General features: G+C 38.0%; 1 protein-coding gene across 1 annotated transcript in view; it reads left to right on the top strand.

Annotated features, from left to right (window-relative positions):
- The window catches only part of ADSS1 (adenylosuccinate synthase 1), a 31,038-nt gene that overhangs the window by 837 nt on the left and 15,032 nt on the right, over positions 1 to 15,169 (top strand). The window contains exon 2 of the mRNA XM_069783318.1: positions 13,679 to 13,781. Coding sequence (XP_069639419.1) covers positions 13,679 to 13,781 — 103 coding nt within the window. The remainder of the gene's footprint in view (positions 1 to 13,678; positions 13,782 to 15,169) is intronic.

Below are 15,169 nucleotides of genomic sequence, written 5' to 3'. Positions count from 1 at the left end.
GGGCCGGCCGGCGGAGGGGGGCCGCGCTCCGGGCGCTTCCCGGCCCTGGGTTGTGTTGGGAAGCAAAGCCCCGGGGCCTGGGGTGGGGTCAGCTGCTTGCGAGGCTGTAAGGCTGCCTGTAAGGGGGTTGGTGTGCCCGGGCTTGTTGCTCCTCCGGGAGAAAAACGGTATGAGCCGGCTTGAAGTCCCGCTGCTAATAAACATGATGAGTTTTCCGAAGTTTTACTGCAGGGGCTTTTTTTTTTTTTTTTTTTTTTTGGAGAGGCAGGTTGTGTTCCCTGTAAAACGCCTGGAAGTTTATTCTAAAAATACTTTTTAAATAGAGCGTGAGTAAAATGGAGAAAACAAGTTACATAAAAGTACAAGATTTAAACAGTTTGATGAAAAAAAGGAGCATCTTACGTGCCTTTGCTTATAATGTATTTTTGAATTGAATATAATGCAGGGATTCTTAAAACGATCTACTTGCCTAGTAGAAACCAAATTAGGCACAAACATTACTTATGAACATATTAGACCAATACAGCTAATACTCTGTTTGGTTGTCCCTGTAAACTGTATGACCACAGTAGTAAGTAGTCAGCTTAGTCTGGCTCAGCTGGTACGTACCGTGAAATTTCTCCTGCCTTAAAATGCATGATAGCTACTGAAAAGCTACAGATATCCTTGATTCCAAGATGATAAATCCAAGGACGTTTGTGTAATTAAGTATATTATGTAAATAAATGTTGTCATGCAAGTTAACTGTTTAGAAGGTGGAAGAAGTATTTTCAATTGGGACATTAAACTCCCAAGATCTTGAATCACCTTGGGGAGAAGTTTCCCTGCAAAAGTTAGCTAATGAATATGTATTATCAGGACTATAGCTATTTTTCTATGTTTATTTCCTCCTTCCCCCCTAATAATGTGTTGCTAGGAATTTAAACACAGGTCTCATAATTGCTTTGGTGAGGAAAAAAAAAACCACAAAAGTTTTAGCTGAGGAGGAGCATTTCATATAGGCCCCAGTCAAACAGTGCTTTCTCATGGGTTTACTGTTATTACTGCAATAGGTCATATTGGTTCTTTTTAGACCTGCTTTTGAGGGATGCCCTGAGGCTGCTTCCAGGACGGATTTGCTGTCCATCCAGAGAACTAATTTGCAAGCATGGCCCCCAGGTGTAGCCTCAGAATACCCTTTGAAGGATACAGGACTCTGTGTGTGTGAGCATGCCAGAAGGGTTAGTGTGTTAAGAACAGGGTAGATGGCTTAGATGGTTTAATATGCTGGTGGGCACATCTAGATCATCTTTCTGTAGCCTGATGATGAGAGCGGGATGGATGGAAGGCAGGTGGATCTAGAAGAGCTCTGGGCTCTTTTCAGAACAGTGTTCACTGATACACATGCACACACACCATGTGTGTGAGACTACAATAGGATTACTCATACCCTGATTTAACGGAAGCGTCTTCGGGATTAGAGTTTAGGGAAGAATATAAAACCTTTGAAAGGTAAAATATGGGTAAACATCTACTTTTGAGTAGCAAAAATTATATGACTTAAGTGGGGGTTTTTTTAATACTTAAGTGAGGGTTTTGTGCATTTGGCAATTTTGAGGATGCTTTTTGAAAAGATGCCATTTTAATAATTTAATATTTCATACTTTCAAAGCCAATCATGCAAGCAGATAACGGTGTATGATTTTTGCCTCTGTTAGAACTCAGATGGGACTGTTAAGGTTTAGTAAAGATATTCACATATCTAAGCATGTGGACAGTACTGATGAGTTCTCTCAGTGTGATAATGGTAGATCATTAACTTATAGGCATAATCAGTTTGAGAGGGACTTCATTAATGCTGCGTATTGCAGTAGAAAACATCAGTGTTTGGTCCAGAATCTTGCTTGCTTCACATTCCTCCTAGAAACTAAGAAAAACTTTCTTAGTGCAATAGCAGTTGGGGACTAGAAGAGATTGCTTAAACAAGAAACACTGAAGGTCTCCCTTATTAGAGACGAGACTTTGGCAAAAATATCAGAAAAATTTCCACAGGGAATTTTTTATGTTTTAGAATATGATGATTGACAATGTTATTTCCTGTCCACTCCATTTTCTGAGACGTTGATGGAAATAGTGTTCAACAGCTTGTTTTATTCCTCAGCACAATGTATGTAGGGAAAGCTAGAAAATTAATGTCTGAAAGGGGGATGTTTATAATCTTTTGAAACAATGTCTCAGCTAGGTTAATTCTTCATCCCTGCAGGATACTCTTTGAGCTAACATTTTTTAAAAGGTGGGGTGTCTTACCCCCCCCCATCTGAATAAGAATTTCAATTCAGGGCTAAATTTGAGTTTGAAGAGCTTTCTCAAAATAGTAGTTCCCTAATATTTCTGTGAAAGGAAATAATTTTCATTAAATGTTTCTCAAGTATTTTTAGTGTGTTGATTTCGTGAGAAAAATCTGTGACAGCTGGATTGCTACAGAGGAAATGAAATGGTATTTCCTGGGATACTGGAAAGAAAGGCAAGCAGGCAAATGGGAATAGGAAGTCCTTCACAGGCACAGGCGAAGCTTCAGAATATGTTAAATAAAGAAAATTCTGCATTAAAACCCCAGCCTGCTTAATTTTACTGAGCTTTCAAAATTTAATTTCACGTGAATTGGAGTCTCAATTTGTTGATCATGTTGTTTCAGTCTTTCTCAGTACTTAAATTATACACAGTCTAAATCCAAACGAATGACAGGACACTCCATAATTCACTTCATTTTTCACGTTAGCAACACTGAAATATGTGACATTTAAATATGAAATCTTAGTTCACCCAAAGGAATTGATTTCATTTAATCTGTATACTTGAAGCATTCTTTGTTAAAGGGGATATTTCAATAAGGGTAAAAGATGTCTGGATATTCTCACAGATGATGCTGAACAAAACTTTTCACGGACTGCTTTCATTAAAATACTAGATGCACCAGCGCACGTGCACCCATATAAACAAGCGGAAAAGGTATTTCTAAATAAATGAATAACAGGAAGTTGAAGGCTGTTAAAGAACTAAGTAGGTTTGTCTAAGTTCGGGTTATTAATGGAGAACATCAAGAACGTTTTTCCTCTAAATTGCCCTTTCAGCAAGCAAAGCCATTCAGAAGCAGAACGATAGAGGCTAATACTTCTTTCTTACTGTGGCCTCCTGGGGCATAGAACCGTCACATTATGCTGTGCAATACTTTTAATCCCTGGTATATTTTCAGGGAAGGGTACAGTAAAAAGAGTTCGCCTGCAGATGTTTCATTTTGATGAAAGCTTTTAGCTTTTAACTGATAGAATATCAGATATGTAGAGGGAAGTTCACTTTTTACCTAGCCTCTTAGCATGTTGTCACAGAACAAGAATTCCTAATGTAAGCTTAAGTAATTTGGATACGTGTAATCATATTGATGAAGAGAGGTTTGGCATTGTTCATAACATGGCTTTGGATCGTGATTTCTTCAGTGGCAGCTCTCATTCCAGCTGTACGTTTCTCACATCACTGCATACATTGTTGTGTGGCTGCCTTCAAAACTAGATCTTGTGACTGGTTTTATCTACCTGGTTTTTAATTAGATAATTTCTCAGATCTGCTTTGGAGCATGATCAAACAAATAGTCAACTGTCACAACTGCCGAGGTGATGTACCTCCAGAGGCACCACTTTTAGATCTGTTCCTAAAAAGTCATACATAGAACTGCTGTAGTAAGTTCACAGTTACCTGGGGGCAGCTGGTGGTTATACAGTTCTAGCTGTTTCCTTAAGCAAAGACCACGTAAGGTACACTTGTAATAATAACTTTTCACTGAACATGTTTACTGAACAGTTCTGTATGGGTATGAATGGAAAAGGAAATAGCGTGTATTGTCATATATGGCAGGAGAATTACCATGCATCTTTGCCAATAATGGTAAATTACTCATGAAACGCTTCCTCTTTTATAATTTAGGTGTGTGCCAAGAATGTCTAGGAATTCCTATTGTAATGAAGTGTAAACAATTCTGCCTTTCCTGATGAAGTTTTCTTGTGCAATAAATTGTTTTTCAACGAAACATCCAAAAGCACTATAGGAAAATGCCCCATAAACAATTTGATAAAAAATTTGAAGGGGAGGAAAGAGAAAAAGATTTTTCCAAAAGCTGAGTGTGAAGGATACAAAAAATATTGCTAGTAAATTAGTAGAGCCCCTGTGATAATAATCATTACCTGCAGTGGGTTTGATCTTGGTTACTGAACAGATTGGGAAAACAGTTGCGGCATAAATGCATGTCTTCACTTCACACTGAAACCTGTGACAATGATTCAGCAGAAGGGACTAGTCCAAGACAGTTTTTAAGATTTTTCAAGCCTTCATTTGGCACTGCTGTTACAGTGTTGCCCAATGCAGTGCTGGATGTGTCAGATCTGTGACACTTCTGCCTTCTGGAAGTCTGGAAACAGTCTGCCTGATGTTAGCAGTGTTCCCTTAAGAACTGGCATTGAGGAAACAACACCAAATTGTAAGAATGTGACTGCAATAAGAAGAGCTGTTATTAGATTCCTTAAGTTTCTCATATTAATGTGCTTTTATTTTTCACTAAATATCGAATAACTTTTAAAAACATTTCCTCTTCCCAAGTCAGTATGCTTTCAAATTAAGAATTGCTTTGGTTTTAAAAAGGGATCATCTGATCTTTTGAGACAGATGGACAAAAATTATAGTTGATGTTAATACTGAAGAAAAGCTGAGGAGGTTGAAAAAGGTACCAGAAAAACTTGCTGTTAAGGTCTTCTGTGGTTGAGTAGTTTGCAGTCGTTTGGACCGAAGAGATTTAACCAAGTCATACACCAAGGACATTGAGTGGCAAGTTTTCTTGATGTGGTGGATGTTAACAAATAAGATTGAGAGGGACTAACCAATAAGAAAAGCCTAGCAACATTTTGGGTTTGAGATACCATTGTGACATTAAAGAACAACCTAGGAAAGGGTGAAGGGGTGTGCCCAATGCTTATGATACAAATAACTTGCATATTATTGCCAGTTTCCTTATTTCCTTGTTCTAGTGTTTTGATGAATGCAAAGTAAATACCATATATGTTAGAAATGGTGCTCTGAAGAATGCAAAGGAATATACTGTGGGCAAGTGATCGAATAATAAAAACCAAACGTGGCAGAAATGCCAGACGAGAAGTTTTTCTCAGTGGTTTAGGTGCGAGACAGGGTGGTTTCCTTTGTTCCTCTGTTTTGCTGCTGACATGGCAGGGCAAAGCAGCCACACGTTGTTGTGACTGTCCCTATTGATCATGGGCTGCTGGAACTGTTTGCAACGGGGATTAAATTAGGGCAGTTTTATGTGATGATTACGTGGAGTTACAGGGGCTTGATGGCTACTATTTTTCTCTGTGTGTATGTATCATGTGTTGCTCTTCTTTAAGTGAGATTTAACCCTGATATTTGGTATAATTTCTCCCTACAAGATAAAGTAGTATGTAAAGACTTTAATCTCCTAATGATTTACTGCTTGATGATCTTCAGTGAAGAGATTGATGACCTTGGAGTCATGAGTGTGCAGTGACTGCAAGACTGTCGGTTTTGATTTCTCTAATGTTTGGGAAGGTTGATAATCCCATTTGCACATACATGTACATTCATACAGGCATATTTCTTTCTAAGTAATTTTTTTGCAAGTTTCCTTGCAAAAGAGCAAGTAGGTTTTATTTTGCTATTCGACAAAGGAGAGGGTTCATTAAGTGTGAGTGGTTTCCTTAGCTACAATAAAGAATTCCACTCTTTCAAAATTGGATTTTTTTTTTGTAGCAATCTGTCACTTATAAGGTATTTTATCCAAATTTTATTTTTCATTTTGGTTATACATACTTACATGCTACACTATATCATTTTAGGCTTTAGAACAACATGGTGACATTGCTATTTTAAACTAGCCTCTCCTTTGGGCATCAGCGAGATCATGTCAGGACCACCAGGATTATAAATACTGTATGAGAAGGTCAGGTTTAAAGTTTCCAAATCTCCATAAGAAAGCAAGCTTAATTTTCAATCCCCTTTATAAAGCTTGATGAATTTATTATCCTCTACAAGCATCAAAAGAAAGCAGCTGAAAATTAAGCTGAAATGACATCTGTTCTATTTCATTCCTGTTGTAACTCACTAGCTGTTGTTAACTGGTTTACAGATATAAGAAAAGTTATGTTCATATCCTTGGATCATATTACTTCCCACAGGGACGTGACTATACCTCTTCAGAAGAGAGGACTAAAGATGAGCAGACATGTCTAAGTTTTTCATGTTTGATTTCCTTTGTTTTGGGATTCTGCTAACATTAGTCAGAATGCTTTTTCCACTTTAGCATTTTCTATCAATATACCTTGAATTCATTACTTTTTTTACATCTTCTGCTGGAGTTAAATGTGTGTTTTGTTGTAGTGGTCTGTTGTAGTATATTGTTTTTATGTGGTTTGACAAAACATTAAATCCAATTTGAGAGAAAATAACTACAGTTTAAGAGTATCGAGTTTGCCTACAATGACTGCTGTTTAAAACCTGAGTTGGATTAGACCTGGCTTTTCCAGTTGCATTTTTCAGGTACTTAGGAAGACCAAGGTATCCATATAAGTTAGGGTCATTTTTCATTTGTAGTAAAGGAAAAATACTACATTAGTGCAAAATATGATACAAGCTTCAGTTTTTGATACTTGTGCTAGAAATAATTTTATATGTTTCTTTAAAAGGTCAAAAGTTTCGCTCAGTTCTTCTCAAGAGTGTTTGTGTTTATAATCGTACTAATTATCTCTTTAGGCTTTAGAAGGTCTCCTTCTGTGGGAATTCAGGAGTTTTTGAAGAGATCACTACTTTGGGAAGGTGGGATCCTGTGGATTTTGTTCCTTCTATGAGACAGTGAGAATGGACACAGCAGGAGCACACTTGAACAGATGCAGGAATCAGACATAGCAGTTCTGTGCAGAGTTGTTCATACTTGAAACCATTATTGCAAATATATTCTTTGGGAAGAAGAGCAAGGCAAACTAGATTTGATGCAAACTGATGTCAGGAGATAAATACTTGGAACTCACTCCAGCCCTTTGTCACTACCGTAGCTTTAAAAATCACTGCTCCCTCAGCTCTTCTGGTCTAAGTATACTTCTGATTATTCCCTAACCCAGCTCTTTCAAATGGCTTGGGTTTGAAAAAAAAAACCAAACAACTTATGACCCACTTCTTGGAACTGAGTTGGAGTGAGTTGGGTGCTATCAGGTGATAGTTTAACTGGAAAAATTAGCAAGAAAAAACTTCCAGTAAAGGAAATTATAATGAGCAGCAACCTCCCAACCGGAATGTACAGCACTTTCAGTTACCTGACAAAAGTTTTCACACACAGGTGATTTTGTGACATTGTGTCTAAGGGATTGAGTGTTCAAAGTACTTAATGCATTGCATTTGTCTGTGTGTTGGATATTTTTGTTTTAAACCAATGATGATCTAAACTCATTCACAATGGTGTAAATCACGAGAAATACCGTGAAAGGCGATGGATTTATATAATTATAAAGTTCATGTCAAAGCCAGTTATGCTGGTAACACTTATTAGCTACATTTATTCAGGTTAGTTCCAGGCAGTTGCTAATGTAAGTTAGAAATAGCCATCGTTAATTAAATTTTAAAGAGGAAGAAGAAACAATTTATGTAACAGTGCTCCTTCTTGTTTATTCAGAATCACATATGAAATCCTATAAATGGAAGAAAATTACTGAATCCAGATAAGAAAACTGAAGTATTTTGTAGTCTGTTTCACAGTATGATGAGAGGTATTTGGCCTGCAGATGCCGTTGAATTTCAGACAATATTTTGCTTCATCAATGGATGGAATTAGTAGAGCTGGGACACTTACTATGAAAAGAGATAGACAGGAATCAGCATTTGTTTTCAAATGCAGACTTCCAAAACTGCTGGTTTGTAGTTGGTATTCCGATTCATAGATTATAATGCCAGAGGAGATCATCTTGTAATTGTGTCCGAGCACCAAGGACACAGTATTCTAGAAGCAGTTGCACCACTGCCAAAAGGGGAGGTAATACAATCTCTCTACTCCTACTTGATATTCCCATTTATATATGCAAGGTTCACTTTAGGCATATCGGCCAATACTGAAACTGTTCAGACACCTCCACATGCTTCCTAGCACAGATATCTCCCATCCAAAGTTTGGCCTACCTTTTTGATTCTAATTAATTTATTCTAAACCTAGTCATGACATTTTGTAGATTCACTGCATACACCAGTTGGCTAAGGAGCTCAGACTGCTGCGTACTGCTGTTAAACCTCTCAAATGATAGTTTTGTCGGCTGCAGATCTTCAATAACAAGTTTCTGGTTTTTCCCCATTGCATTGATTAATGTTGCTAACTGGAAGAGGGTGAGGACAGATCACTGTGGGACCCCTCAGAAGCATACCTGTTTTGTGTTCATCCTCTAGTTACAGTTTGAAACTATCATCAAGTTTTAAGGCATTTTATATGTGCTCTAATGATTTCTCATATCAATCTACTTGATCAAGTTACGTTTAGGCATTGTGGGGAGCACTGAGCTATTGAAAGATGTGCTAACCCGTGGAAACCAGCAGACCATCTGGAAACACTCCTCCCACATATGCAGAATGCAGTCTCCTGCACACAACCTGGCTGGCAAGAGCAGGCAGAAACACATCTGAGCATCAGGACACATTTCATTCCTATTCAAACATGTATCATAAGGCTAGCTGGGAGGAAGGAGTTCCTGCTGCAGGTACTGAACAGCCTCACTGCTGCTCTGAATAGAAATTCTGTTTCTAGCTTGGGATGTTTCGACTGCAGAGAATAAAGAGATTATTTTAAAAACAATACAAAACAAACCACCAACCTTTAAATGGCTGAGCACTTTGGAAGGTGGATTTGTTTCTTCATCTTTTTTGTAAGTTCTAAAAAGGTAAAGACTATGTGTTCTCCTCTGCCAACCTGTTCATAATAATTATTAATTCCCTAAAAGATAGTGTTTATACCAGCATACAGTTGTTAACGCTAGTAAGATGTAATAGCTTCTCAATTTAGTGTATTGATGCAGTTCTTCTGTTCACATACTATGGAATAGTAATCAAAGTACGTCACTTCAGTGCAAGAATCCAGTATCACAAGCAGATCAGCACATAAAAAGCTTGGAAATGCATCTTTTTAGATAAACTAATGTGCTGAAAAAAACATTAGGATATTTTATGAGGTAGCTTAAGTTCCTCTAGCTCATTCTGGTACTGGGACAATATGTAACTTTACACTTTGATTATTAGAAGTCTGAAAATATAGACTAAAATATTCCAGAAAAAAATCCAATTTTTATCTGAGTCCAACTTAAACATTCTTCAAAAATAATTAACACAACCCCCCCCCCCCAACCTCAACATATAGGATTAGTGTCCTCTGAAAATAATGCCTGATATGTTTCCTGTTGTTCAGCTCTTTAAAACAACATGTTGCAGCTCTTTCTATTAACTTAAAGTCTGTTTTCCAACCTGGAATGACAGGCATTTTAGGTGGTTGAATTTAAACCACATGGCTGGTGGTCTGCTGGATTTTAGAAGAAAGGAGGCATAGCTTGCAGCACCACAAGGTAATAGAGCATTCCTTAGGCAAAATATATTGAAATTATACATATTTAATACTGTTACTAGAGCCTCAACTTCTAGCACTCTTGAAGTTAATAAAAACTGATATGTTAAGCAGTGTAGGTATTTTCAAAAGGCTGAATACTAATTTTCCACTGCAGGCTATGAATGACTTCAGTGAAAGTTATTTTGTCTTAGGTGCCTGATTTAAATGTGAAGAACTTTAACACCTACCAAATACTGTTAGAAACAAGCATTTATCTGCTCTGAAACTTTAATATAGCTGATATGAAGAACAACAGTTATGGGTGCACAGTCAGAAAGTATTGCTGTACCTAGGCAGTGCCTCAAAGGAAGGATTTTTGTGTGCTCTCTGAAGATGAGCTTCCTAAATGATACTAAGGTCTCTTTATTACTATAGTAAGATACCTATCCTGTTGTCTTTGGCATGCTTAATACTTTCTAGTTCTCAAATGCCACTTCATTCCTGCAGTTTGCTGTAATTGATGCTCCCATCACCTGCACCTGGTAGGTTTCCTGCATTTGTTGCAGTTTTAATAGAGTCACTAGAGATTAAAGTGGCTTAACAGGAGGGACGCAAGTGCTACTGAACATGTTGGAATCACTGCAGGAGCAGTAAGGAAGGTTTTAGGTTGAAGTGGATGCTAATGTTCAAGATGCTGCTGTCATCCCGGTTGCGCTCTTAGCCTTTTGGAGCTTCAGCAGCTGCCCTAGTGGTTCCTTCCTGGGAACAGAACTTCCCACACCAGACTAGTTTAATGGGAGTGCCCAGGCTTCCCAGATTTTGGAAGTAAATGCTAATTGTTATTTCTGGTTGTACCATCATTTTGCAATGCAGATAATGCCAGCGTGGCACTGGTGGTTAATCTGTCAGAAGTTGTTGCCTTACCATTCCCTTTGTTAGAGAAGTTTTTGAAGAAGCACAAAAGGTGGCAGATACCAACTCTACAGATGAAAGGCAAATAAAATTCAGGTGAGATCAGTGGTGCACAGCAGAGATTCTGTGAGCTGGGTCTGGATATTAAATGGAAGCTCATTATGCAGAGCTGCACTTGAAGCAAGGGCCAAGCAGAGACACCAGAGGTCTCTTGGTCCAAGTGGAAGCATCCTGAGGGCCCAGAGAATACTGTCACTAGGTGTGTTAGTGTTGACACCGCTTTAATGAAATACCATTTGAGGAAAAGAAGGGAGCTTATGTGGTTGCAGTGTAGCGGGTAGTTCTCTGCACTTTCAATCATGTTATCTTCAGATTAAGCCCATACAAGATTTTAGGTTCCCCTTACACTTCATTAGAAAAAGAAGTGGCTCATATAGACCCTATATTGACTTTCAGAACTCAAGTAAATTAGAAAAGGACTAGGTATCTTTAATATCTGAGCTATTAGACTGCCAATATGCTGTTAGAATATCTATGAAACTGAATGTGAGAAATTACTGAGATGACCAGAAAATAAACAAAGTGTCTCATCAGACCAGCAGTATGTTTTGCAAGTTTGGTCATGTCTGCTGGGCAATTCAGTGTTCTGCTACCACTTTAATTATAATTGTAAAAATTTAATTAATTGAGCTGTAAAAATATACTCAGAATACACTTGTTTAGGAAATGCAGACCAACATGAGCAATGCACAAAACCAGTTCCAGAGCTGTCAGCACTAGCTTTAAATTATGGAAGTGCTGTTTTATAAGGTCTGTCACTGAATTCTTGATTTATATTGTCTGTCCAGAGGAACTGAAAATGGATTCAGAGATTTTGGCAATTAAAGGTTGTATCGTATCTGCTGATGTTTCTGTACTTCAGCATTTTTTTTATGTATGCCAGCTTTCACAGCTGATTGATTAATGTCCCTTTTCAAGCATTTGCTAAAGAAAGAGAGCATTTGTCTGGGTATCACTTGTTCAGGAAAATTTCCCAAAGCATAAACTACCTTTCATAAACATTCTCATACTGGTATATCCCACCTTCTAGACTTTTAGGATACAAGAAAACACTTCTGACTATAATTTAGGAGTGCTGTTATCTCAGATTGTGAGTCCTCAAGCTTGATTTCATTTGTTCATGTTGATTAAGAAAAGCAGAATATAACTATAGTATTAGTGATAACAAATACTTTTGAAGGAACCTGGTTCCCCATTTTCTCAGGAAACGTGAAAGTTGTTTGTAGTAGAGATTAAACCGGTGTTAAATGATGGAGTTCATTCTTTTAAAGTTTCCATTTTGTCATCGTCTGTAGGCAAGCAGAAGAGGAAAGCTGATTGTCTCAGAAGTTACTAGCCTTTTTCTCAAGCCTGATACTGCTATAATAAAATAAACTAGTGTTTCAACCAGTGCAATCCATCCAGTCTCAGACCTCTTAAATATCATGTAAAGGAGTCTCTTACATGATTTATTAGCCTGTTAGATAGTTCAGTACCTTTAACTAGATCCAGGTTCCTACAACTGGCTTCTTATATCTGGGAGGCAAGTTGAATACCCAGGATGGCCCTGCTTTCTTCAGGATTCTCCGGACAAGTTATAACTGCATTAGCAAGATGCTTGGGAGTCCTTTCCAGCCCAAGGATGAGCTACCCAGCAGTTTGCCAAATCAAATTAAATATTTGTGTGCACCAGTTTCTGTGTTACAATTCCTACTCAGCTCTCCCTTAACAGGTTATCTCTTTACATTTCATTGTTGAGCTCAGATCTTCCAAAACACAAGAATTACTTTTGTCATATTTAAAAGCATATTTCTTAATATTTTCCTCCATACCACTGCTTAAAAAAAACTTGATTTTTTTTTTATAACCTGTAGCTTTTACTTTCTTAATGTTGGGTTTCAGCATATATCCATATTTTGAAAGAAATGTCAGTTGCCATTTTCCTGTATATTACATGCAATCAAATAGGCAAATGAGTAAATGAAGAGTAAATAAAACTCTGGAAGAACACGTGTTATATTATTAATTTTTGTAAGTGACTGTTCTTTCTCAAAGTTTTCATGTAACAACTCCACTCATTCAGCCGACACTCTTTGTTATTTGCAAATTACTGGTGACAGTCTCAGTTCTCCTTTCCAGTAGATGCCCTCATTCTAGACACTTCTACATCATTCAGACCTCATATCAAATCCACGAAGATCTGTAATCATTTTGGAAATTGGAAGGCCTGTAGCACCAGAGCAGACAAGCAGTCAGATTTCCCAACCTTATCAATAGAAGAAAAAGTTACATCATGACAGAACAGCAACAAACATTAAGCTTGTGGAGAAAACTGGGCCTTTAATTTTTAAAACTCTTTTGGTTCAAGTCAACTCATGACCTTCATTTACTTGCCTCTTCCCAAGTTTGTGTGTTGTCTCATCGTTCTCTTTTGAAGCCGTTCGTGAAAAATCAGTTTCTTGAGGAGAACGCCATCTCCCATTCTCAGGTCTGGTAGATGGTTGTGTAAGGTATGAATTGCTCCACAATGTGGTGGTGGTGGTGGTAACTAGGAAGATCGTCCCTTGACAGGGAGATTCTGTGGAGTTGCAAAGACTATACGTGCTCCCAACTTTATATATGCCTTCTGTCTTGGACCCCTAGAGAAGCAGTAGCTGTTTGTGGGTGGGCAGGCAGGAAGAGCTTCCATTCAAAAGAAATGACCATGCACAGAAGATGCCCAAAAAGGATGGGCTTGTGTAGGCAGGTCAGAGACAGGACTCTGTGGGTGGTAGTTCAATCCCGTTTTGTTCCCCGAAAGCTTCAGTTCTCTTCTAGCTTCTGCCGCCGCTCCCGCATTGCTCTGCCCCAGTCCTGGCTTGACCCCGTGGTATCGTTCTGCTTTGTAATTCTACACGGTCCTACTGAAATCCGTCAGCCCCGTAATTGTCCTGTCTGAGCTCTTTTTACAATACTACAGTGTCTGAAGAAACCATAAGGTGGAGAAATTAGTGACCTAAGACATGAATGTATAAAGAAAAAAAGATGATCATGTCAAATCATCTGCTAAGAGTTTAGAGTGGTGGTATGAGACCATTAATCTTCAGGTGTTTCTTTCTGTTGCAGGGTGGGAATAACGCAGGCCATACTGTGGTTGTTGATGGGAAAGAATATGATTTTCACCTATTTCCTAGTGGCATCATTAATCCAAAGGCAATTTCTTTCATTGGTAAGACAATTTTGGAACTTATTAAATAAAATAACGTTACATGATGTGTAGCTGCAGCCATATTTTATAGTAGCAAGCAAAGAAGAATATATAGGTGACAGTCAGATTTGCTTTAGCTTCAGCTGTTTGACTTTTATTTCACTGTTGCTTTAACATGAAGAGTTATTCTGCTTTCAGTGTCAGTTTAGTTTCTGCTACTAGAAAACTGTAAGTAAGAACCCCCTCTTTCTATCGCATTGCTCTTTCTTATGCTTTATGGTACAAGTTTGGATCCCACCCTCTACTTGTACACTCCTTTTATACTTTCAGAAATATATATATGCTGTTCTTTGAGGACACAAAACCTGGCACTTAGGCTAAATAAATAATATCATTTATCTCTGGCATGTCTTTATTGACTTTCCAGAAATAAACCCTAAGATACAGGGCTCCGCTTGGAAGGTTACCATCCAGTCTCCTTTTAGTTCACATTACCAGCTGTTTAAGGTGATGTTATATTTCACTGTAGAGATATTCGAAGTAGATGGCATCACTAAAAAGTTTGCATTGCTTACTGGACGTTAAACTCATATTTAAGTGACAGGCAAATTTAAGACTTTTACTTGTCCAAAATGATGATTCTTTCTGACAGAAAAGATGTATACAGAATGTGCAAGACATGAGTGTAAGTTTTAGTGAGTCATGGAGTTTCAGTTTTGTTTCATTTGATAATTTCCAAATGGATGATTGAAATACATGAAACATTTTTTTTCTCTCTGCAAAATACGGTGTATCGTTTTGCTTTCCGATTTACTCCCTTGCCAGTTAGTAAAGACTATAACTTAAGTTATCCTAAAACTAGGCTCAGACAGGCTCTTGCATGCATTTCTGATGTTCTCAAGAAGGAAGCAGCAGCTGTTTCCAGCCCACTACATCACTAATCCTCCACGCCTCGTCAGTAATGCTCTGTATTGCTTGTGGATTCCATATTGTAGCTCAAAAGCAGGGAGAAGGCATTGCTAATGTATTTCAGCACTAGTTTGAACTGAGTTTAAAACAAATACGTGAATATTGAAGAAAATTTAAATATTGTCACACAGGCTTGTCAGTGTTGTAAGGCCATGGACTTCTTTGAGCTTTTACCAGTGAACAATCGAGGCTGAAGTCGTGGTACAAAGTCCACCACAAACAAAGACAAGAATCCGCTTACCTCAGCTGGCTTCAGAGCAGGCCCGGCATTCACATCTAAAACAAGCAAGCTCTTTGTTTTTCTGATTTTAGCAGGCTTGTAGCTGCTTACCCAAAATGAGGATTTATCCAAAAAGTTCTCGAGATTACTTTGTGAGAAGTGTGAGAAGATTAGTCTTACTTTTGAAATAAAATTTCAGACAGCAAGTGTTTGCATGCCT

The sequence above is a fragment of the Haliaeetus albicilla genome, chromosome 5 (assembly GCF_947461875.1).
Source record: "Haliaeetus albicilla chromosome 5, bHalAlb1.1, whole genome shotgun sequence".
Lineage (NCBI taxonomy): Eukaryota > Metazoa > Chordata > Aves > Accipitriformes > Accipitridae > Haliaeetus > Haliaeetus albicilla.
Note: the sequence above shows the minus strand (reverse complement) of the source record. Positions and strands in the feature narration are given on the sequence as shown.